Genomic DNA, 26236 nt, shown 5'->3' with positions numbered 1-26236 from the left:
CAAGATGGGAAACACAAGTGAGGAACACTTATAGGGCTGTCCAGCATTAACCAATCATTTTTCCCCTGCTTATGAACTCAAAGAGAGCTCTGCCTCTCTTGTCAGTGCCTTCCCCTCCTCTAGATTCTGTTGAAGTCTGTTGTCAAAGGGAGTCATGTTTTGTCAGTTTGCTGTTTAATCTGATCACTTGTAAGTAGTGAAACATTTTTATTCATTCTGTCTCAGAGCAAGTTATTGGGACTATAAGTGCCAGTTGATGAAAAAAGGGATGGACTAATCTGGGCCATCTGAAGCTATTCTGCTCCTGCAGGTCTGATACACCACGGTAGGGCCCTCCCAACTTGCCAAGAAGGTCATGGACATCTGAAGAAGGAGGACAACTTTTGAAGGAGTTGCTTTATCTTGTCTCCTTGCTGATGAGCGCCTCCAGCCGAGTGCCTTAAAAGCATCCCCCTTCTTACTAGCCTGTCAAGAATTAGCTTTTTGTCCTTTTCTGAATACAGCCCTTGGGATGAGTCACCGAGACGCTTGTGGTGAAGAATCAATGACTGGAAGTACATGGGCATCATGGCTTCTTCGGGTGTTTCCCTAAGTGAATTTTGCTGTCTCCGGTGGCTGTCTCTGTTAATATTTCATCTGCTACAAAAAGGGAAAGTAAAGCTGAGGTTTGAAAGGGAAGTGAAATGGAAGCGACATCGTTCCAGGAGGCCTTCGTGGGTTTGTGTGCGAGGGCAGGGGAGGAGGAGGCGGGGGGGTCAGAGAGGGAACCTGCTTCGGAGAAGGAATAGTTGCTCCAGCCTCAAAGCAAAAGGGGAATGAGTTCACACACCGGCCTCTTTGCTGACAAGTCCCATCACGAAAAACGATGCCCAAGTGCTAAGCAAACACGACTACTGCAGGTGTCAATAATGAATCAGCCAAGAAGAGGTCCCGTTGGGGGAAAGGCTCAAGGAATTAAACCCTAGGCGTCCTCATGAGGTGCTCTCAAGTGGATCCCCAAAAGGGCAGCAGCCTCCCGGGCCTTCTAGGTCTGCCAAGGACTCAGTGGGAGCTCCCCAGTCCTTCGTTCCATTCGGTGGCACTCGGGCACCACCGTGCAGCTTCCTCAAGGCCACACAGGTGGCAGGGCACAGAACCCGGCTAGCCACACACGTCCAAGGGATGTCAGGCTGGTCCCTCTCCCAGCAGCCACAGTCAGGAGACCAATTCCTGGTTGCTCTCCAACCCACTGAGCTTACACCAGCAGCCTTTAAAATCCAGTCTTCCTCTCCTCCTGAGAGAGACTTGAAAAAGCTTCTTCTGCATGGATTATCCTGTTCTGACTCCCGTCCTCTGAAGATGCCGGCCACAGAGACCAGCGAAACGTTAGGAAGAAAACCCTTCAGAACATGGCCAAACAGCCCGGAATACCTACGACAACCATTTCTCCTGGATGCTATTTGGCAAAGTTATTCTTTGGGACTTTTATGGCCCTATGGGATTCCAGGGGGGTGCAATCCCGCATAGTAACATCTCCACATTCTGGACTTCAGGAGCGTCAGTTTCGTTTCAGTGAGCCCCAGACATTGACCACTGGAAACCTCTTTTGGCCACCTTCCTGGCCTCTGACCTTGCAGGTAAAAGCTTTGCCTTCTTTCAGAGCCACGTCTTTTTGTTCATATGGACTGGAAGCGTTAAAATGAAAACAGAGTATCTCTGATGTACACGTGAAACACGGAGCTTTCCTTCCACTTCTGCAGAGGTGTGGCCATTCACGCATCACTAACACGCCTCTAAAGAGTGGCCGAGCCAGGAGTTTCCATCTGCACAGCTGGCTTATAGCACGTTTGACCCTTGGCCCCTCCAGCCACCCACTGCCTGCTCTGCTCGGAAGCAGCTTTCCAAGGAGCGGGGGGGGGGGGCTGTGTGTCTGCAGGAGCAGCTTTGCTGCTGGAGACTCAATTATTTTAGGACTGGGAAGTCTGATGGGCCCTGGGGTCAATTTTATTGCCTCGGGATGCTCCAGGAGACACACAAGGGAAGCCCCCTCGGGCATCTAGGAGCCCCTTCTCCATGCAAATTTCCTCGCAGAAACTGGGTCTGAGAGCAGACAGGAATGATATTTTCTGTGGAAGCACCAGCTTTGAAGAATACTCTCACTGAACAGGGGCACCGGTGTTCCCCACAGACAGAAAAAAAAAACATCCACATGTGATGTGTGGTTCAGAGACATGATACCCTTCCCACGTTCAGAACTGAGCAATCAGGCTTGCAAACGAAGCCCATGCTCCCCACCCAAGGATGGTCCCAACTGGGAGGGGTGTGAATCGCTCCGGCCATGGCAATCATGGGGCACTTAAGGAGCTCCTTTCTTCTAAAAATGCATAGCTTGTAGCATGGCGCCTTAGCCCTCAGACTGGGGCACGCAGTGTTTCCTTTTTGTGGCTTCTCCTAACGGAGGATATTTTATAATGGGACTGAATTGATTTTATTTCCATTTCCCCCGCTGCTTAATGGCACAGCGAATGGCTTTTCAAGCAGTGTCGCCTGACGGAGAGAGAACGCCAGCAACACAGAAAATAAAAATCCCGCTTCTTCCCATTTATCTGTCTTGACGTTGCCACAAGACCCTTGGTTGTTTTCCGTCTGCTAATCAAGGGTTGTGCACCTGCTGACCTGGGTTAGGGGTCCTGGCCCGAAGGCCAGCGTTACGCTATTATCAGCTCTTCTGAAGTTCTGGAATGTGGCAGGGCTGAGGCGGCCAAATCGGACGTCAGAACCAAAAAATGTTATCTCTCCTTTCTCTCGGCTCAGAAATCAACTCCACCCCAGCACTTGAGGCACAGCGAGGTGAACACGTCGGAAAATCTGGACGGGTGTGGAGCAGTCACTTCCTTGAGCCCACGAGGCAGACAAACTGAAGAAATGAGAAAAGTTACTTTTTTCGGGACCGCATGCCCCAGACTACCCCAGTCAGCCAGGCCAACAGCCATTCTGTTGGAGCTCTTTCTAGGAGCTGTGGGCCAAAAAAAAAAAAAAAAGTAACTTTGGCCAAAAAACAAACAAACATGCTGGATCCAAAGGCTTCCTCATATTCCCTTGTGAGGGAGATGGGCTAATCTGGTGGAAAAGCTGAACTTCTCACCACAACAGATGTACCACACAGTCCACCTCTAGAGATGAGGCTTCGTCCAAGCTTTCCTGAGGAACCCCAAAAGCATGCTGCAGAGTTGTCTGGAACACATTTTGACAATCAATGATTGATTGATTGATTGATTGATTGATTGATTGATTGATTGATTGATTGATTGATTGATTGATTGATTGATTGGATTTTTACACCACCCGGCTCCTGGCATGCCACTACTCTGGACAGTTCACAACCAAAAAGCATCTAACCTCCCCAAACCATCAAATGTATGACCAAAAAAGCATTCCAAAAGAACCCCCAGAGGTGATGGTGGCCAAAGACAACATTAAAAATGTAACACAGACATAGCAGCCATCACGAGGGTAGGGTTTTGTGGAAAGCTTCTCTGGTAAGCTGTGTCTGGACCCGCTTTCGGAATGCTAGGAGGAGAGGGGCTTGGCGCACCTCTGGTCGCAGATCGTCTGGCCTCCTCTTTTCAAACTCCATAGACTTTCCCAAAAAGTTGTGTGCGCTCTGAAGGCCCACAGTGCACTAAAGGTGATCTAAAATGGCATTTGCTGCTGCTGCTGCTGCTGCTGCTGCTGCTTCTTCTTCTTCTTCTTCTTCTTCTTCTTCTTCTTCTTCTTCTTCTTCTTCTTCTTCTTCTTCTTCTTCTTCTTCTTCTTCTTCTTCTTCTTTTGCCACTGCATCCCACTCATGTTTGGCTCATGTTTAGCTTGTGGTCCACTAAGACCTCTAGATCTAGTGGTCACTGCATACAAAAGACCAGCTAATGACACCCATCAATCACGGTGACAGATCATTTCTCCCCCTTATCACAACAATACACCCACAACAAAAACATGCTGATCACCATAATCACCCAATATCCTGGAAAGGACAAAAAGTTGATCCCACGGCTATAAATACTCAACTATCCCATGAAACTGCACCAGAGCACAGAGAGAGTTCTGATTCCTGTCCTGTGAAGCTGCCGGCCACAGAGCCTGGCGAAGCGTTAGGAAGAAAAACCTCCAGAACATGGCCAAACAGCCCGAAAAACCTACAACAACCACCAGATCCTGGCCGTGAAAGCCTTTGAGAATACTTCTAGATCACTTTCACTGGTACTCTGGCCAAGCCAGTTGTCGTCTGTCCTCTATTTCCTGCTCCAATGTAGAACTTTGGCTTTTTGTGTGCTGAAACTCACAGTTGCCATAAGTCAGGGGCAAGCTTGACAGCACATAACAACAGCAACCACACCTCCTCCATCCAAGTCATGGAGAAAGATGATAAACCATCCCCAGCCTAAGAGGGAACCTCACGGCTTCCCAGTCAATGTGATCAGATTCGGCAGATTCACCTACTTTTAAAACCATGCCCCTTAACCAGCTACACATTTTCCTAAAAGGAATATGGTCCAGACTGTGTTTAACTAGCCACATGCATATTAGAAGCAACGGTGTCACAACCTTTGCTGAAAGAAAGATACCGTATACTGAAGCTACTGGCTTTTCGTTCTCGCTGTCTTCTTTCCTAAGTGGTCACCGACTGACTGTTTGATCGTTTGTTCTAGAACCTTTCCATGTTGTTGCTACAATCAAGAGTGCACAGGTTTTCTCTCTCTCTCTCTCATTTCAGAGGGCTAATGATGATGGTGGTGGTGATCCTCACCTACACCGGAATATTTCCTAGTTGTGAAGGACACTTGGCGGATTCCTGAAATAAAACCTTAGAAAGGAAGGGACGGCTCCTAATATCTACTGGTTCTGAGTTGAGCTGGCTCTCTGACTAGCTATCCTTCATCCCGCTGATCAGAAGGAAAATGCCTGCTTTCCCATTCCACCCAGGCTTCCTTACCAATCTGCAGAGTGTGCATCGTGGGTACGACCAGGGTCGACATCTTCACGTCCCCTTCCTGACTGAAAAAAGAAGAAGAAGAAGAATCAGCAAACACTGAGTTCTGGCAGGGGTTTCACAGGCTTGCGGTCCTGCAGGATTACCTCCCTGACCTCCACAGCCCTTTCAGGTTCTTCTGAAGACCAGGCTGGATGAGGCCCCCAAAGGTCATGCTTTGAGCAGGGCTGCCGGCCAAAGAACTCCGTTGCCCTGGACCTCTTTCCAGACGTTCAACATGGAGTAAAAGGAAGGTGTGTTTGTGTACACAGTGGCACCTCTGCGGGAACTGGCTGCTGTCCTTCTGGGCTGGCCTTCCTCAGCCTGATGCCCTCCAGATGTTCTGGATCACACCGCCCACCCACCCACCCCAGCTAACAAAGGGAAGGGGAGAGCGGTTCAAATCTGTCCAGGTCCAGAGGGAACTTACGGCCAGCTCCGCAGCCGTTGGCCAACACTCCCACTGTTTTTGTCCCAAGGAAATTGAGCTTTGCATGTGGAAGCATGCTGCACCGTGTCCCATCATCCTTGGAAGCTTGGTTAGTGAGTCCATGATGCTGGACTTGCTTGGCCGCTGCACCTCAGCTGTGCAACGTGCTTCCTAGGCAGGCCACATGGACCTCATCCCTGTGCAAATTTCAGCAGGCAGCTCAAGCAACGGGGACTTGAGTCGCGAGACTCGCTGTCACGTCGGACTTGAGTCTCACTGGTGACTCCACTGAACTTGTTCCCCCCCCCCCAGTGACTCAGACCCTACTCAGGACCCACCCACCCCTTATATATTTTTTTTTCTGGGGAAAAAGCTTGTTTTTAATAGGGACTTTGACCTGGGACTTGAGATTCGAGACTTGGTACCAAAGACTGGCCGACACCCCTGTGGGTGGCCTTTGATGTCTGACTTTGACATTGGCCTTCAAAGAATGTCTTGAATGTTTTTTTAAAGCATTTTAAAATCCAATGCTTTAAATAATGTTTTTATCTCTTAGAGAGTCCCCCGTGACCCTTGCCGGGCAGACAACCAATGCATACATATTAAAGCTAAACAAATAAGAGTATAATATCCCACATGTGATGTTCTGTTCCAGTAAAATGCATTTGCCATGCAAGAGCAGTCAAAACAACAGGTAGAGAAATACGTTTTTTTTTCCAGCCACAACAGCCGGGGGCCCTGATAGCTAGGATCTCCTGGGAGCTGAAGTCCGAAAACAGCAAATTTTCCAGTGTTCTAGTTTGAACTCATCCTGTATTAAATGGGGGGAACCTGAGGAGGAGCTTCGTCTTGGTGAAGCTAGCAGCTCTCGGGAATAGCTCCCGGGGAAAGCTAGAACCACTTCGGTCTGGGACCCTTCCAGAAATGGGGGGGGCAAGGAAGAGTCAGAAGAGACCCTTCTGCAGCAGCTTGTGAGCCACAGAAGTTAGAAAATTGGGTGGCAACTCGATTTGTCTTTCTTCTGGAAATTCACATCAGCACAGACGAAGATGGGCGCCATTCTTGGCAACTAGCCAAAGACAGCTCCGTTCGCCGAGAATAAGAAAACAGAAGCACGGCGAAAGTATACATCAAAGTAAGTGGAAGCCCTTGTTCTATGAAAAACCTCATTAAATGAAGAACAAGTGATTGTGTGCAAATTTATGACCAAATGAGATAAGGAGCGGCATTCTTAGCATTCCAGCTTTATCCAAGCTGAGGTCGGGTTATTTCGAAAGGAACAGCCAGGCAGAAATAGCTTGTGTCTCCATTAAAGGAGGAAAAATAACTCTTGAAGAATCAACTGACGGGCCTTGAAAAAAATAATTTCTGCTGCAAACTGTTCACTCTGGATTCCTTTGCCTCTGTGGTTATATATTTTTGGACTGTGTGGGACTCTGCTTTCCGTGAACAATATACTGCCGGGACTCTGCTGGATCTCCCTGTTCGGGGGAGGAGAAGAAGCCGTTGGAAGTAAAAGGAAGAGCTGTGAACTGGGGGCTATGTGGTTTGAACTGAACTGAGATCTTGACAAATGACATTCTAATAATAGAGTCTTGCCGGGTGAAGGTTAAAACAAACTTGGAGAAGAGAAAAGAAGGGGGAAAAAAAAAAGAAGCAACCGGTCTGAAGATATTAGCGACTACAAAGACACTTGAGAGATCTATGTTTTAGATTCCATCTCCTACTTGAATGTACCTGCTATCTTATTGCTAATATGGTATGGTGGTAAGGTGAAATATTAGAAATATTGGATGTGTACTGGGGTAAAGGGGTGAGGGAATATTAAGTGAAAATAGTGGAAAATGGAACCTCCCCCTGAGAAAAATACTGATCGGTGGCTAGACTGGAAAACTTCTTTTCAGATGTCATTGTTGCAAAAATTCATGCAGGTAAATTATTATATTGACCAGATGGAAGACGTGATTGGAGGCTCTAGGGGAGGGAAGGTAGCAGAGGTTAAATTACACCAAAAAGAGATTTCAGAACCGGCTGTATTGATGAAGATATCAGATAATATACAAGGGATGGAGGACCACCCAGTAAGAGATGTAGCGATTGAGGCTGAAAAGGAAACTTTGAATGATATTGTTTCCCCTTTTAAAATATGGAAGGAAAAAGAGTCGCAGAAACAAAACAAGTACAGGGAGGAAAGGGGAGGAGAGAGCAGGATTTATATTATTTTGGGTCTGCTGAGTGCATTCTCAAGAAAAAAGGAGGGTGAAAGAGGGGATATATTTCACAAATGGTCCTGGTGTTCTGATGCCGTGGGAATAACATAGATTTAAGCTGTATTACATGTATAAGCCGAAAGCTAAAGAGGTTAATACATAGACAAAATAGTCAAAAGAAGAAGAAGAAAAAGAAGAAAGATGAACCTTCATTGGAACATGAATAGATTAGATGTTTATATACTTGATATGTAAGACTGAATGATTATGCATTTGATGTTTTCTTATTCTCAAAACCCTTTTTCCATCCCCCCCACTGCCCTTTGCCTTTTGTATTCCTTCCCCATCACCCAATAGCTTTGAAAATTAAAAAAAAAAAAAAATTAAATGGGGGGAACCTTCAGCCCACAGACTACACAAGGTCTAAATCCTAAAGTTCTGTGTCTGCGTCGTGGATTGGGTCCTCCACTTCCCCAGCAGCCTGGGAGGTCTGTCTGAAACTTTCCCATGAACAAAGACTGGTTTTCCCGTCTTCCTTTGGAAAGACCAGGAACACACTTCATTGTCGCTTGGCTTCAGACTACCAAAAATCAGGGATGGGGACTCGAGGGGGGGGTTCAGGGTCGGTGGGGGACGTGTAATTCAGACCCCTTTGTCCGAATTGCGTTGCCGCATCCCTATGGGCCTCTCTCCCTCCTGCCGCTGCTGCTGCCGCCACCCCCCACCTTCAGAGGCAGCAGGTCGGGGTTCCCTTCCCGGAAACGACTGCTGTCTCCAACTACACATCTACCATCCAGATTCTATGACAGTGCTGGGGAGGCAGCAGCTGGCTCGGGGACGGTAGCCTGCCCACTGTCTCTGCACATGTGCTGGCCCAGCTTCCCTTGCAGGCCCACTGTCTTGATGCATGCACCCCCCTGGGGGGTGGGGTAAGGGACTTGAGACTCGGGCCTTGGGACTCAAGACTTGGGACTCGAGACTCAGGACTCGGGACTTGAGACTTGTGACTCGAAACTGGGACTTGGGACTCGAGACTGGAACTTGAGACTTGGGACTCAAGGCTCGGGACTTGGGACTCGAGATTTGGGACTTGGGACTCGGGATTTGGGACTCTAGACTCGGACTTGGGACTCAAGACTTGGGTCTTGGGACTTGAGACTCAGACTTGGGACTTGGGACTCGAGACTTGGGACTCGGGACTTGGGACTCGAGATTTGGGACTTGGGCTTGGTCCCAAAGACTTGCCAGTGTCTCTGCCAAAACCCACCATTTTTTCCACCATGTATTCACACATACCTCATGTCACTTTTTCCTGAGATATTCACATGGCTCTCAACTATAAGAAGATCTAGATAGGTTCAGGAAAGATAGGCTTAACCTGCTATTGGGAACAGCCTACAGGCCAACGGGATCTCTGTGATCAGATTTAATCTGCCACCGATTACACAGCAAGGGAGAGCTTATCTGGGGCGGGTCAGGTGGCCTCCCGTTTTCCAGCCCGGGACCTACAAACTCCGGAAATCCCAAGAGGGAAAACCCTGTTGAAAGCACAGCTCCCCTGCTTTTCCTGAACAGGAACGTTTCCGCAACCTGGTCGCCCTAAAAATAGAGAGGCAGGAACGGGTGGGGAGCCTGATAGAGAAGGAATGCGGAGTGGAAAGATCCACGGGGCTGGACTCAAGGACATGGTGAGCAATGAGCCTCCCACCGAAGGGTGGCTGTTTGTAAGAAGCATGGAAATTCCTTAAAGTAATAAAATCATTCCCCTCACCAATCTCAGCAAAGGTTGAGCATGCTTAGTGGCTGTGGAATTGTCTTAGAACCGTAAAGCTGGTAGGGACTCCACAGATCATGGAGTCCAGTCCCTGTCAAGGAGAGACAGGGGAAATCGAACTCCCAACCTCTGACCTCAACCCCTGAGAGATCCAGACTGCTAACAAATCTTAGAACCATAAAGTTGGAAGGGACTTTATGGATCATCACGTCCAGCCCCTGTCAAGGAGGCACTGCTGGGGAATCAAACTCCCAACCTCTGGCTCTGCAGCCAGATGAGCTCTACCCCTGAGCTCGCTAGCAGTTATCTTGAGGAAGCAGCAGCAGCAGCAGCAGCAACAACAACAACAACAACAACAACAATACAGAGAGAGAGAGAGAGAGAGAGAGAGAGGAGAGGGGGAATAAAAAGAAGCATCACAGAAAAAATACATGTCTGGATAGGTGGGGCATTTTGGCTATGAGTTCTGCAAGTCCTTTTTAATAATGGCCCCTTGTTTGCTTCTCCGTCTCAGCTTTGGGCCTTAGAGTTAGCTTCTTGCTGACAGAGTTCTCTAGGGTTCCCTGCTGTGCCAGTGGGGCATATCAGGGCAATTCAATGCTGGAGTGAATGGTGGTTGTAGGTTTTCCGGGCTGTTTGGCCATGTTCTGAAGGTTTTTCTTCCTAACGTTTCGCCAATCTTTGTGGCCAGCAGCTTCAGAGGACAGGAGTCAGAACTCTGTGTTCTGGTGAAAAGGACAAAAAGCTGATCCCACAGCTACAAATACTCAACTATCCCACAAACTGCACCAGAGCACAGACAGAGTTCTGACTCCTGTCCTCTGAAGATGCCGGCCACAGAGCCTGGCGAAGTGTTAGGAAGAAAAAGCCAAAACATGGCCAAACGGCCCAGAAAACCTACAACCACCATCGGATCCCCCAACATGAAAGCCTTCGAGGATACGTAGAGTGAATGCTTTGTAAAAGAGGTCCAGGGCATCTCAGATTAAAGCACAACTGCATGTGTGGGTTGGAAAAAATCTGAAAAAGCCACCATTTCCTCAGGGACTCTGTGATTTGCAGGAAAATGTCTCTGGCACCCTTCTTTTCGAGGAGCAAAGCGCCAACAAACATGGCAAACACTGAAGGGTTGGCCGATTGTGAGACAAGAGATCTGGGGTTCGAGATTCTTAAATTCAGCTGCCCACTGCCTTTTGGTCAATTCCTCCTAGGAAAGGAGGGGGGGGGACCTGTTTTTGCCCAAGAAATGCACTCTTCTGTGCAAGACAGAAAACCAGCGTCGTTGTCACCAATGTGAAAACCGCATTGCCAACCTCACTCTTCAGTAGGACTTGGTTTCTTGTCTTCAGGGAGGGGGACTCGAGACTTACAGTAAGTCACACCAGTGATGTGACTCCAACTCAGCTTGGTTTCCCCCTCCCCAGTTACTGGGAACCCACCCTTTTCTCTGGGAGAAAAAAACCTAGTTTTCAATAGGGACTTGGACCCAAAGACCGGCCAACATCCTTGCTTGGCTTTGCCAGGGAGAGAAGTGTGCGTTTCCATTCCCTCCTGCTCCCTTAAGCTACAAAGGTAGTGCAACCCACAGACCGTCTAAAACATTGTTCATAAAGCCTTTTTTTTAAATGAGACTTGGTGAGAAAGAAAACATCCTAACCTCATGAATCGTCCCATTCATTATCTCCCTCCCTTTTGTGTGTGTGTGTGTGTGTGTGTGGGGGGTTCTCTCCTTGCAAATGTTTGCTCCTTCACCTTGACTTCTGGTAGTGAAAGTATTTTGTTCCTTATGATGTAAAGGAGAACATAGATTATAATTCCCATCTGTGGGATCAAAGGGTTCTCGTACAGAAAGAACCACAGAAGTTTGATTGGCTTAAACAGGTCCCCGTCCTGTGGGGGGGGGGGAGAAGGGAGGGGGGAGAGTACTCCATTTTGAAAGGAAGCCAGGCAGGCAACCCCTCCCCAAATGCACACACATGCACAAAGAAGAAGGAACTGCAATTCATTTCTGCAACAATTTTAAGCATACGAAGCGCATTCCTTGGTTCGCTTGTTTCTCCCTGATGGGGCTGAAAAACTGTTCCACTCCTTTTTTTGCTTCATGGAGGAGAAGGCTTGATTGTCTAACAAAGGACTAGGCATTGGGCGTCAGTGGGTTGGAGAAGTGGGGGGAGGCTTCCCTCTTCTCCCTCCCAGAATCCTAAAGAGAGTTTGTTATTTTAATGTCGACTGACAAGACGCACACCTACCATAGCTAAGTCAGTCCTCTTAAACTATTGGGCTTTTTTATTCATTGAGATATGCAGGGGCTTAAAGAGACAGTGAGGGAGAACATTTGTACCAAGTCAAAATTCAGGATATGCAACAATGCTTTTATGGGAGAGGATGTAAAAAAAAAGGGAGGCTGATAAGAACTGGAAAAGTAAAATAAATACACGGCTGTTTCTTCAGATCTCCCAACCCTGATCAAAGCCAGCGTGTTCTCCTTCTCCACACGTATGCCAAAGCATTCAACTCAGACCTCACTGCTTATTTACCAATGTTTCTGAGATCCAAGAAAACCTTCTAGGGCCTCATCATCTTCATCATCATCATCTTAGAATTGCAGAGCTGGAAGAGAAGCTATGGACCGTTGTGTGTCGCCTCTGTCAGGGAAGCACAGTAGGGAATGGAACTCCCCACCTCTGGCTCCACAGATAGTTCCCTAAACCATCATCTCAAGAGGTGGTGAGCGCTCCAACTCAGGAGGCAGGCAAGAGAAAACTATAGACCACCCTCTGTCAGATCTGCTTGGATTTGGGTTCTTGCCTTGAGCAGGGGGTTGGACTCAATGACCTTAGAGGCCCCTTCCAACTCCACCAATCTGTGGAACTAGTCCAGAAACATCTGGGGACCCAAGGCTGGGAAGCCCTGCTTTAAAGGAACCAGAGAGAAGCTCCTCCGGTGTAAGGATGTGTCACCGAAGACCACCGAGACCAAGATTATCCACACGGCGGTATTCCCATTTGCAAGGAAAGGATGGGAAAGTCAGGCAGCAAAGAAAACTGTGGTACAACATGGATTCAGGCCAAAGCTCACGTGGGAAGGAAACTTGACAGATAGCATGGACTTCCAGAGAGATGAACAAGTGGCTCCTGGATGAAATCAAGCCTGAAGGCAAAAATGTGGAAACTGAGGCTATTTCTCACATCATGAGAAGGCAGGATTCTCAGGAAAAGACCATGATGGTGGGAGAGGTGGAAGGCAGCAAGGAAAGAGGAACAGTGAATATGCAGTCAGCTGAGTCCCTAAAAGAAGTCACAGCTTTGAGTTTGCAAGACATGAATGAATAAGGCTGCTAGTGAGAGGTTTTTTTATCCATGTTTCTGAGATGCAGGAAACCCTTTGAGGCCATCATCATCATCATCATCATCATCATTTATTATTTATTTATTTATTTACAATATTTTTTAGCTGCACCATTGCCAGTGGCATCATCATCATCATCATCATCTTAGAACTGCAGAGCTGGAAGGGACCTTATGGATCATGGAGTCCAGCCCCTGTCAAGGAGGTACACCGTGGCATCAAACCATGTTTTTCTATAGTTTGGAAATCTAGAGCTGAATGGCAATGGAGCCCATATCCTCAGGAGGTGGTGAGCGCTCCGATGCTGGAGGCCTTCCAGAGAAACATAGACATTCACCGGGCGGATATCCTTCAATTTGCACTGAGCAGGGGGTTAGACTCAATGGCTTTAGAGGCCCCTTCAAACTTCATGACTCTATAACGCTGATGTTGTTGTTTAGTCGTTAAGTCGTGTCCGACTCTTCGTGACCCCATGGACCAGAGCACGCCGGGCCCTCCTGTCCTCCACGGCCTCCCAGAGTTTGGTCAAAGTCATGTTGGTCGCTTCGGTGACCCTGTCCAACCATCTCGTCCTCTGACGTCCCCTTCTATGAGCCTAGTATTCTATAAATATTTAGCAACCTACAATCCATGACCATTCTTATCATGGCGCACTGCATGATGGGTTATGTAGTATTCACCATGCTAATATTTTCTGCTAAACATGAGCATCCTTTGAAGTGGGTGGTGGTGGTGGGGGGGAAGGACTGCACTCTTCCAGGGTCCTGACAGCGAAAACCACAACACGGCTAAAGGAGATTTCATATTCAGGCAGCCGGATCCACATGAACGGATTGTTCCTGATCCGAGCAGACATTTATTTTGATAAACTCTATTTTGCTTTTTGGTATGAGCTTTAACAACTTTCTCCTTAAGTTACAGGACATTTTATATGCACTTCCCCAATGATGGAGATTTATTGATTGATTGATTGCACTGCACTGGCTGGCGCAGAGGGAAGTTACAGGAGTTATAGCCCAGAAAAGTTGATGTTTCCCATTTCTGCTACGCTCCGATGAAGCCCCAGGGGATCTTCTTGATCAAGGAAAAACCAGTTCCCCCAACAAATACATATACAGCCAACCCAGGGCAACCTGCAGAATGCAGTCATTTTCCAGAAATGTGGCGGTAAACCCTGTACAATTACTCAAATTGCTTTGCAGAACAGGAAATGTAATCTAAGTTTGCCATTTTTTTTTTTTTTTTGGCAGTGCTTCTCTGGCTTAAACCACTGCTGGAGAGTGGCAGAAATCCAACAGGAGGAGCGTCTCCTGCTCAGCAGTCAGGGAATGGAACCCCCTGCCCCAAAAGTACAAAAACAAGCTAGATCAATGTATGAATCATAAAAAACATGATGTTGGGAGGGGCCTCTAAGGCCATAGAGTCCAACCCCTTGCTCAAGGCAGGAATACCAACCAAAGGATATCTGCCAGGGGGTTGTCTAAATTTCTCCTGAACATATTGGAGCCCTCAGTCCGCTCAAGGTCATGGATTCCATAGGAAGTTTTTTTTCTTGATGTTCAACCGAAATCTGGCTTCCTGTAACTCGAGCCCATCGTTGCATGTCCTGGGAGGATTGAGAACAGATCCTGCTCCTCCTTTGTCTGACAGCCTTTCAGGTCTTTGAAAACTGCTCTCCTGCCTCCTCTCCGTCTTCTTTTCTCATGGCTAAACCTCCCCAGTTCTTTCGATCTAAATCACACCCTGTCCGGAGATCCCGCGTCTTTTCCAGAGCCAGAAACGGAATCCAGAGGGGCTGCTTTGGATGCCAGCCAATGTCAAGAGGGAGACAGGATCCTGGTCAACCACCCTGGAATCCTCCATGTATGAGCCGGTGGCTTCACAGGAAGACTGAAAGGCCGTTCCCCGCTGTTCCCAGACATCTGGAACAAAAGGAGCCCCTGAAACACAGACCAACGAGGGCTGCCTCCCAGGCCACCACCTCTGGAGGTGACCTTGCTCAGACCAGAAGGGAGCCCACCTTCCAATCTGCTCCGAAGGCTTCTTCCTTTCTGTCATTCATTCATTCCTTGTCACGGAGCGGCAGCTCCTCTTTTCTGCAGAAGAACCTTACCAGGTTGACAACAGCTCAGAGGGAATCGCCGCACAGCCCACGAGATCTACCCAGAGATCTCAACAGGTCGTTTACTTGTTTATGTAGTGGGTTACTTCATATACCTCACCTTTCCTGCAGTACACTCAAGGCAACATACAGGACTCTCCCTATTTTTATCCTAACAACCGCCTTACGAGGTAGGCCAGGGGGAGAAAGAGAGTCACCGGCCACACAGGTCACACCACTGTGCCGCGTTGGCTCTCGAGCAGGGTTTGAACCCTTAACCCCTTCCATCTTGCCAGGCCCTTCCCCTGCAACCCCACCACCGTCTCACCAAAGGCTGGCGGTGAGGAGGGGTGGGGTGCCCCTCTTCCTCCTCCTCCACCCACCGCCTTTGTTTGCCAACAAGACCCCCCCTTGGTGCCAATTCACCCTCCCAGGGACTCACCTTCCCGCTAGGTGAGAAGGTCCAGCATCACCAGGGACTCTCGGGGTGGAAAAGCCCAGCGGTGGCCCGTCCCAGGGGTGCGGGCAACGCCTTCTGGTGGGGCAGGCAGGGGTGGCAGCCACCCTGCCAGTGTGGGCTCTCCCGTTGTGGTCCTCCTGGAGTGCCCTCGGCAGCTGCCGCCACCCTGCAAGTCCTGGCCCTCTTTGCCCGGGGGGGGGGGTGCGGAGGCTGGTGCCCAGCCGCTGGGCCGCCTGCTTTGCCCCGCTGCTGCTGTCGTCCTGTCCCGTCCCCACTTCCAGCCTCTTCCCGGCTCCCTCCCTCTGCCTTTCTTTCTGGTTTCCTCTGGCTTCCCTCCCTACCCCCCACCCCCCTCATCCTGGCCCGGCCCAGCCCTGGCTCGCTTTCAGACTGCAAACCCAGCTGCAGATGTGTGCGGGGGGGGGGAGAGGAGGAGGAGGAGGAGGAGAAATAGGAGGCCTGTGGTTCTCGCCTTCTGCGGGACGGCAGCCCAAACGCCTTGCTTGCTTTGGCCGGACAGGCGCCTTCCCGCAGCCAGCCAGGCTTGGATAAAACACACACACACACACACACACACACACACACACACACACACACACACACCACACACACACACACACACACACACACACACACACACACACACACACACACACACACACACACACACACACACACACACACACACACACACACACACACACACACATATATATATGCAGGGAGGCACAACACTCCCTCTGGATTCTTTAGCAGAAATGTGCCAGATGCTCAAGACAGACATAACAAGATGGGCGGACAGGGTGGGGGGGCAGCATCAAGACCCCCCTTTCCCCCGTAAGGCAGACTCTTCAAGGAAATCCTAGGTAGAACGGAACAGGAGGCCAGGCTGAGAACAAAGAGGGAGGAAAGGGTCGGAGTGGAATAACTGGGTTTTCTCAACTAGGGTTACCAGATTCCCGGAATCAGTCCTGCCACTGCCCTCCCAAAAAAACCCCCAAACAATACAAACCAGGAACTTCTCCTAGTTCTGGTAAAATGCATATCAGAGCAAAACTGATAAAGGTTCCACCTCATGAAAAACTGGTGCCAGGTAAAATCTGCAAGTCTCTAGGATGCCACAGAATTCTTCATGGGCTTTACTGAAACAGGTGACAGACAACAGGGCTGCCCCCCCATCCCCAAATGTGCATTCCAGAGTACCTTTTAACTTCATTTTTCTCTTGAGATGGCAGTTAAATAGAAACATTGACTGCATCCATCATGAAATGGAGTGGCTCTAAGCCTGAAGCAAGATGTAGCTCAGGCAGTTGGGGACTATAATACTCAGTCTGACCCAATGAGACTCCATGGAAAAGGTATCAACATAGCCATCATTAAAGTCTGTGCTCCAACTACCAATGCTGAAGAAGATGAAACTGAAAGCTTTTACACAAGGATCCAAGAGGAAATTGATCACACTCCAAAACAAGATATATTTAAGCTATTACAATAGGTGGCCGGAACATAAAAGAAGGGAACATAGCAGAACCAAATGTTGCTGGAAAATTTGGCCTTGGGAACAGAAATGAAGCAGGAGAACAACTCGCAGAACACTGCCAAGCCAACCAACCAACCAAACAGACAGTGTAAACATGAATACCACCAGACAGTCAATATTAAAGTAAAATAGTCTACATAATTGGAAGCAGGAAATGGAGAAGATGTATTCTCTATTCCAAAACAAGACCAGGACCAGATTGTGGGGCTGATCATGAACTGTTAATATCCAACATTAGAATAAAGCTGAAACAGAACAGAAAAAGAATCATAGTGCAAAAATATAATTTAAATAACATTCCTTGTTCAATCATCAATCCAAAGGGAGATGGCAGCCAAGAAATCAGAAGACTGAGACTAGGAAGGGAAACAATGAAAGAATTAGAAAAGATTCAAGTGTCAGGACGTGCCACTGGAGACCAAAACCAAGTTCATCCCTAGTCCTTGTTTTCCCTGGCACCATATGTGGGCGTGAATAACAGGACAGTAAAGAAAGCTGAAGGTGGGGTGGAGGGGAGAGAGAGATTCATTTGAACTCTGGTGCTGGATGAGAGCTTTGATTTGTGTCTGGAGGCAGACAGATTGAAACTAAGCCAGTCTTACTTTGGGCACCTCGTGAGAAGGCAGGATTGTCCTGGAAAAGTCCATAATGCTGGGAAAGGTGGAAGGCAGCAGGAAAAGAGGAAGGCCAAGTATGAGATGGACGGAGTCCCTAAAGGAAGCCACAACCTTGAGTCTAAAAGAAGCTGAACAGAGCTGTTGAGGAACAGGACACTTTGGAGATTGCTCATTCCTAGGACTGCCTTAAGTTGCAGGTGACTTGACAGCACATAGCAACGGCAACACATATCATGGGAACAGGCAACATCCTTGGTTTTGCCTTGGTGGCTTCTGATAGTCCCAAGGGGCCCTCACCTGCCTGGTCCTTCTGCAACCCACCGGAAGGAGATGCCCAGACAACAAAGCCCCGTTTTTTTAGGCTTACAATGACAAGCATAAGCAGCTGGAAATAAAACAAGAGAAACAAAGTGGGTTGAGGGGAGGATCACTTTTCCCACCAACACCTCTTTTCTCCCTGTCACCTCAGGCGAAACAGATTTGACAGGTTGGGGCAATACTACTCAAACCTGCAAAACCTGTTTTTCAAAAAACAACAACAACATGAAAGTGGGGTGGTTTTATGCATCACTGCAGCAGCAATGCCTCTTTTAACCCCCAATAACCAAAATAAAAAAAGCTTGCTCCAAATAAGTTCTCAGGTGCCCCCCCCCAGGTGTATGAGAATTTCATTGTGCCCCAGCAGAGTTGTGGCTCAATCTGCATGCCTTGCATTTTCAAAAGTGTTTGAAAATTCTGATGTCATTACTCATCATCTCCCTTCCACCCACCCATTCCTGGGGACAACCTGCTGACAAGGAGAATGGGCTGCTTCTTGACATCATCGGCCATTGAAAAATGGAGTGTACAGTCATGTAGACCATAAAAAGTACCCCACTGGCATAAAGTTAAACATATTGGGATAAATTTTGTTCCTGCTGGGGTTGGTTGGTTTGGTTGGTTGGTTGGTTGGTTGGTTGAGAGAACAAAAATAAAATACTGTATTGTCCATGGCCAGTGGCTCAGGCAGATGGGTTAGAAAATGGGCATCTCATAGCTTAGTGAATTCTGCAGCAAAAGGCGACTTTGGAGGACCAAAATGTTCCGTTCTTGTGCAATGTGGGTTAAACCACTTCCAGTTTTGGTGACAAAGGGGTTAGGTTGTCAAACACAGAAGGTTTCCCTACAGAAGACCTTGGACTGTGTAAGGAGATGACCCAGAAGGCTCCAGTCCAAAATGCTGGTAAAACCAACCACATGCACAAGCCATAAAAAGCTGCCGGTCCTGAATGGCTCTCATGTTAGGAGTGGAGAAGTTGCTTTTTTGGACTATTGCTTCCTGGGCTTCTCTGCTGTTGTTACCAATTCCATGCTGGTTGAAGAATTCTGAACACTGCCGTTCAAAAATCTTAACTTTCTGCAGTCTCAGTAAAGGATTGTGGGAGTTCTAGCTCCTGACGCCTAGAGACCCGTAGGCTCCTCACACCAGTAGCAGAGGATTCACACCAGGTGGTTGAGTCCTCTCCAGCCTGCTGGGACTGAGGAGGTGCTTCTGAAGACCATCAAGTCCCTCCTGCTCCAAGGAAGCCGGTAGCCGATATCGCCAAGCAAGATAGAGCTGCACCATATTGGAGAACGGCAAGACTTCATGGCCGCCATGACAACCATGGGGCTGTCTCAATGTGTCATCGGCCCGACACATGAGAAGGGCCATACCTTGGACCTGGTTTTCTCAACGGGACTGGAAGGTGGTGATTTGGATGTGGAGGGGCTGGTTGTGACCCCATTGTCATGGTCAGACCACTTCCTGGTCAAGTTCAGTCTATTAGCTTCTTCTTCCCTCTGCAAGGGTGGGGGATCGATTAAGATGATCCGCCCCCGGAGACTAATGGATCTGGATGGTTTCCTGAATGCTCTGGGGGATTATCCGTCTGATATGGTCGGCGCTCCTGTCGAAGCTCAGGTCACCCTATGGAATAGGGAGATGACCCGGGCGGTTGACACGATTGCGCCTAAGCGCCCTCTCCCTGCTCGCCGAGCCCAGACAGCTCCTTGGTATACTTCTGAACTGCGGGCGATGAAGCGAGAGGGGAGACGGCTAGAGCGCAGGTGGAGGAAGTCCCGCTGGGAATCCGATCGAACACGACTTAGAGCCCATTATCGGGCCTATTTCGTGGCAATACGGCTGGCGAAACGGCAATATTTCTCCAGCCGCATTGCTTCCTCAGAATATCGTCCAGCAGAGCTGTTTCGGGTGGTCCGGGATCTTCTTCAACCGGGAAACCTGGTGGAGGTCCCGGACTGCTCATCAGCTCGCTGTGATGAGTTTGCTATTCATTTTGAGGAAAAAATCGCTCAGATTCGCAGTGGGCTGGACTCCACTGTTACTGCAAAATCGGAAGATGTGTCCAGTGTGCCGTGCTTAGGTCAAACTTTAATGGATGAGTTTCAATTGTTGAGACCCGAGGATGTGGACAGGGTGCTTGGATCTGTCCGTTCTACCACCACGCCGCTCGACCCTTGCCCATCTTGGCTAATTGGAAGATCTGCCAGGGGGGTTCGCACTTGGGTCCAGGAGGCCGTGAACGCCTCTCTGAGAGAGGGAGTGGTCCCTACCGCCTTGAAAGAGGCGGTAATTCGACCACTCCTTAAAAAGCCTAACCTGGACCCAAGGCTGGTGGTCAACTACCGACCAGTGGCGAACCTCCCTTATTTGGGCAAGGTGTTGGAGCGGGTTGTGGCCGGGCAACTCCAGGCGCTGCTGGATGAAACGGATTTTCTGGATCCATTTCAATCGGGTTTCAGGCCGGGTTTTGGTACAGAGACAGCCTTGGTCGCCCTGTATGATGACCTTTGCCGGGAGAGAGACAGGGGGAGTGTGACCCTGTTGATACTCCTGGACCTCTCAGCGGCTTTCGACACCATCGACCATGGTGTCCTTCTGGATAGGCTGGCTGGGTTAGGAGTTGGGGGCACTGTTTTACGGTGGTTCCGCTCCTTCCTAGCTGACCGTGTCCAGAAGGTGGTGCTGGGGGACAGTTGCTCTGCCCCATGGCATTTATGTCATGGGGTTCCTCAGGGCTCGATACTGTCCCCCATGCTGTTTAACATCTACATGAAACCGCTGGGAGAGGTCATCAGGAGGTTTGGGCTGAGGAGTCAGCAATATGCTGACGACACTCAGCTCTACCTCTCGTTTTCCACCAATCCAGCTGAGGCGGTTTCTGTGCTGAACTCGTGTCTGGACCTGATAATGGACTGGATGAGGGTTAATAAATTGAAACTCAATCCAGACAAGACGGAAGTGCTGTTAGTGGGTGCTTCGCAGGACAGGTTGGAGGGCCATTTCCCTGCCCTGAATGGGGTTACACTCCCCCTAAGGGACAGGGTCCGCAGCCTGGGGGTGCTCCTGGACCCCAGTCTAACTTTGGAAGCCCAGGTGGACTCGGTGGCCAGAGGCGCCTTCCTTCAGCTGCGGAAATTATACCAGCTGCGGCCCTACCTGGACGAGCGGAGTCTCATGACAGTTACACACGCACTGGTAACATCTCGTATAGATTATTGCAATGCGCTCTATGTGGGGCTGCCTTTGAAGACGGTCCGGCGACTGCAACTGGTCCAGAATCGAGCTGCGCGGCTGGTGAGTGGTGGAGCCGCTAGAGATCACATCAAGCCAATTCTGTTCAATTTACATTGGTTACCAGTTGCTGCCCGAGCCCAATTCAAAGTGCTTGTTTTGACATATAAAGCCCTAAACGGCTTGGGCCCTGGATACTTGAAGGACCGCCTCCTTCCATATGAGCCTACCCGGCAGTTAAGATCTAGCCAGGGGGCCCTTTTGAAAGAGCCATCCCTCAAAGAGGTAAGAGGGATGGCTTGTAGACAAAGGGCCTTTTCGGCAGCTGCCCCCAGACTATGGAACGCCCTCCCAACTGAAATCCGTCTGGCGCCGACGTTGATGACATTTCGGCGCCAGGTCAAAACCTTCCTGTTCCAGAAGGCTTTTAATTGAAATAACAACTGTGGGTCCTGATGATGGCAATTTTAATTGTATTTTAATTGTATTATAATTGTATTTTAATCATCTTATTGTATTGAATTTTAATTATTGTAAGCCGCCCAGAGACCTCTGGGTAGAGTGGGCGGCATATAAATAAAATAAATAAAATAAATAAAATAAATAAATAAAGATGGATGAGAAAAAAGGAGAGGAATCTGCCAACTAACACTGTGCCTTCTTGGGTCCCGCCAACATCTTTTTGTCAATAATCCAGTAGCTGATTTTTTATTGTTTCTATTATTGATCATTCATTCTTGCTCTCATGATATTCCCTTGCTCTGGAGAAACATCTCATCCCCATTTTTTAAAAATACTGTATCCCCCTTCTAAAAGAATGCAAAAGAAGGGTGAATGAGCCTTACGATGACCCCCAATTAGTAATTCTGAGCTTGGTTTTGCAGGACTAGACCTTACACATTGGCACCCCTATTTGGACTACAATTCCCAGAACCCTTCAGCGAGCACGTGCCAGTGGCCGCTGGAGAATTCTGAGAACTGCAGTCCAAAAAAAAAAAAAAAGTTTTGATTCCTCCAAACTCAGTTGTCACATAAAATATGATGCTGAAACAATGGGGAAAATGCTTAAAGGACTAGAAAACACTGCATCCAGCAGCAGCAGGATAAGAGTGCAAAAGCCCAAGGGCACTGGAGCAGCCCTTAAGATACTGGGGAAGTGAGACGCCTCCCTGACAGAATTCTAGCAAGAGAGGAGAAGGGGAAGGAGGCTCCCGATGCCATCCTGCAGGCGGGTCCTTTGACAAAGCTCTTCCCTCCAGATTCTGTCATCTCCAGCAGGGGGAAAGGGGTGTCCATCTGTGTGTGTGTGTGTGTGTGTGTGTGTGTGTGTAAGCTCTTCCCTCCAGATTCTGTCATCTCCAGCAGGGGGAAAGGGGTGCTGTGTGTGTGTGTGTGTGTGTGTGTGTGTGTGTGTGTGTGTGTGTGTGTGTGTGTGTGTGTGTGTGTGTGTGTGTGTGTGTGTGTGTGTGTGTGTGTGTGTGTGTGTGTGTGTGTGTGTGTGTGTGTGTGTACATACAGCGCATCCATCTTTCTGTCCGTCTCTGGCAGGGATGGAGACTTGAGCTGACTTCCTGTCCAGTCAGGCTTCAGTTGGACCTGGTGACGCAACTCCGACTCCAATAACTCTGGTTATTTTTTCAGTGACTCAGACGCCACTCGCCATTCGGGACCCACAAACCCACCCGCTCCCTTTTTTCTGGAGGGAAAAAAAACCAACTTGCTTTTCAATAGGGACTCTGGACACGGCACCAAAGACTCAAGACGCGGACTTGGGGGACCCAGACCCAAGAGCTTGCCAACCTCCCTGGTCTCTGGACTCGTCCAGAGAAGAGCGTGGATTCCACCCTTCTTGCTGCTATTCGGCGCTGTAGAAGCCCAGCCTTGAGCAGGATGCGCATCCAAATGGAGTGTGACTTTAAGCCAAGCACACTCTCCCCAGCTTGACCTGTTTTGTGGGAAAAGGTGTGGGTATCCCTAGACCCATGTGAGTGAGCAGGTGGACTCTGAAGTGTCTGGGTTGACCGGATAAGGTCGTTTCCCTCAGCAGATCCTGAGACCAGGCCAGCATCGGAGGAAATGCCACCAGCCTCGAGTGACTAAAGACTCCACATCAGGAAAAGGTGTCATCTCCACAGGAAGGACCACCCGGATGGGATTGGGGGGGGGGCTCACCATCTCAAGGCCTTTTTATGGACTACAGCTCCCAACATCCCCACCCCACCCCACACACCCACCCTCAGGCAGCTCACCCAGAATTGTGTAGCCCATCAAAGTCAACATTTCCCTGTTTTGGGGGCCTTCCTGCTCTGCTGTTGGCAGAATCAAGACATCACCCATCCCTAGCTGGCTGGCCACCTTAGAAGCGGATCGCTTATCGGTCCTCTTGGTGCCTGTTTAGCGCAGGGCATGATTTCATCCACAGACGCCCCGGACGATGGTTGTGCCAATTCTCCCTTTTTTAAAAAAAGCCAGCCCATGGAATTCAGACTAAGCACGCCCTGTTTTGGGAAGGGCTGCCTGGCTTCCTGCTTCACAATAGAGCCGAAGTTTCTGAATCCGCACAGAGTGTTCTTTTGCCAGAACTAGAATAAATAAACTGGGCAGGGTCGGGGTCACCCGCCTGGCAAAGGCGTGGCCTTTTTTATGACCTCCACCGGCATCTTGGGTTTGATCTTTATGGACGAGAGGCCGACATTTCTGCCCTACCGGCAGGGTGGAGGCTGATCCTTTCTTTGGCGTTCCTGGGCAGGAAGGTAAAAAGGCTACGCTCCGAGGAAACCCCTCCTCTGCTCTGTGGGATGCCTCGGTTCATTTAGGGCTATAAAAAGGGGAGGAGGGAGGGCTCAGAAAAAGTAACATTTGTGCACTGGAATGCCCCTGATTCCCAGCCTGGGACTTATTGTCCTCAAGGAATAACTTTTCCTTGCCCTGAAATTAGGTCCGTATTTCCATAGGTGCAAGCAGGAGGATCCAGGATCCGGTTTGGGCTTTTCCCATGACAAAGGAAAGGAAACCTACACCCCTACAATGATCCCTTGTGGGACCAAAACTTCCAGGATTCTGCAGCCAGCATGCCTAGCAATGCCGGTGGCCAGAATTGTACATAGTATGCCCATGATGATCACAGCCCAGTTGGATATGGACCACTTTATTCCAAGTCCCTTTTATCATGATGTCCAGCATGGATTGCTGCCTTCCTGCCATCAGCCTCACACTGGCACAAAGTTTTCCTCAAGCTGTGGATGAAAAGCGATCTCGTGGGTGGCAGCTACTTCTCGGGTGTCTTGCCTACGGAGGGAGAATCAGACGAATCCATACAAATGTCGGATCGACTTCTGCTGGAATGGCAAACAAACCTCCCTTGCCTTCCTCCCAGCCTGTCTCCTGTTCTGTCATTGTCTTCTGCTTGTCTTCCCCCTGAGTGGGGTTACAGGCATGGAATTATTGCAGAATCTCCGGGACGCAAAAAAGCTTTCAGCCAGACCCGCTCGCCTCGCCCTCCGCCGTGTTCTGCTTTAATCGCTCATTAATTTTTTGACTGAGTGGCTTGATTCCAAACCTCTCTGCTTCATTGGAGCCGTGGGTGAGGGACAAGAGGGGGGTGGGTGGGTTTCCTGTGTCCTCCCATGTGCCTGACGTGATTGCCCTTGGCAGGGAGAAGTGTGAGCCCATGTACCACTCGGGGGAAGAAGTTTTCAGATACTTTCTGGAACTCTCCGTGAACAGCAAAGCCGCATTTCGGTGGTGAAAGGACACTGGTTAGCCATCCCAATTCTCAAGATCTTTAAACAAACTGAGGGTGAGGTGGGTGGTAAAAAAATATTGGGGAGGTCGGCTCGAGACAAAGGGGGTTCATCACAACTCAAAGGTTCTTGGCTAATTCAGAGACTTCAGCCCTTTTCTGATCTCTCTCCTGTCAATATGACCAGAAGCCAGACTTGTTGTTGTGTCACTGGATAAAACCCTTCACTTTGGGCTCAATGTTCAAGAGAACCTGCCAGCTTCATTTCACGATCCTTCCAGAAGGGGATTGTCTGAAGAAGATCCAGTCCTTCATTGGTGGCCAGTCCTTGCAAGAGGAGGCTATGAAGAAGCTGGAAGAATTTACAGTTGGAGGAGAGCCAGCCTGGATGGAAGACCATCAGGAAAAACCATGATATTCCCAGGAAGGAGTGGGAAATTGTCCTGCCTCAAAAACACAAAGGGCTCTGGCTGCCAGTCAGAGCTGAGAAGATGGGCTTGGGGGACCAAGGGTCTAACTCAGGAGAAGGCAGCTTCCTCTATTTCTAAGTACTTAAAAGTGTCAACTATGCCCAGATACGTTAGCATCTCTGATTTCATCCCTTATCCCTTACTTTGCAGTCCTACTAAGCTCGCCCTGAGTTAAATGGGGATTACTTTCTACTTAGGATTGGGACCTGAATTGTGAATGACAGTTAAGATATCTGTGGCCCCATGAGCCTCAGACAGGCTATCTTAAGGCCAGCCACAGTCACAGTAAGATCCATGGCATTTTTTCATTTGATTCTCATTATCAGTTCACCGCCCATGGTCCTGCTCTCTTTTATACAACCACCTGCTTCAGAACCCAGTGTTGTCTGTTAAACGGATGAGTTGGGATATAAAGGTTCTAAAATCAAAGAATAATATCTGAGCTTCCTTGGTTGGTGGCACTGTGGGCTAAACTGCAGAAGCCTGTGCTGCAGGGTCAGAAGACCAAGCAGTTGTAAGATTGAATCCCGTCGCTTGTCCCAGCTCCTGCCAACCTAGCGGTTTGAAAGCATGCAAATGCAAGTAGATAAATAGGGACCACCACGGTGGGAAGGTAACAGCGTTCCGTGTCTAAGTCGCACTGGCCATGTGACCATGGAAGATTGTCTTTGGACAAAACGCTGGCTCTATGGCTTGGAAACGGGGATGAGCACCGCCTCCTAGAGTCGAACACGACTGGACAAAAATTGTCAAGGGGAACCTTTACCTTTACCTTCCTTGGTTGAACTACAGAGCTTCCTTCAGCTTACATGGACGACACTTCCAAGATACACCCAGCCTGCTCGGTCTCTATGTTGGTGGGGGTGGGTGGGTTATAACTGAAGAAGAGGAACAAGGAGAGGGAGAGGAAAAGGAGGAAGGGGAAGAAGAAGAGGAGGAAGAGGAGGAGGAGGAAGAGGAAAAAGAAGAAGAGGAGGAGGAGG

At 49.1% G+C, this 26236-nt stretch overlaps 1 protein-coding gene across 1 annotated transcript in view; it reads right to left on the bottom strand.

Moving 5' to 3' along the window:
* Nucleotides 1-15684, bottom strand: part of HSPA12B (heat shock protein family A (Hsp70) member 12B) — a 43531-nt gene extending 27847 nt beyond the window's left edge. Inside the window, exons 1-2 of the mRNA XM_020795216.3 lie at nt 15311-15684; nt 4970-5031 (exon numbers count right to left, since the gene is read on the bottom strand). Of these exons, the coding sequence (XP_020650875.2) occupies nt 4970-5012 (43 nt within the window). The 5' untranslated portion in view covers nt 5013-5031; nt 15311-15684. The remainder of the gene's footprint in view (nt 1-4969; nt 5032-15310) is intronic.
* Between the last annotated feature and the right edge of the window lie 10552 nt (nt 15685-26236).

Source organism: Pogona vitticeps, chromosome 5 (assembly GCF_051106095.1).
Source record: "Pogona vitticeps strain Pit_001003342236 chromosome 5, PviZW2.1, whole genome shotgun sequence".
NCBI lineage: Eukaryota > Metazoa > Chordata > Lepidosauria > Squamata > Agamidae > Pogona > Pogona vitticeps.
The sequence above is the reverse complement of the archived record's forward strand: the minus strand, read 5'-3'. Positions and strand labels throughout refer to the sequence as shown.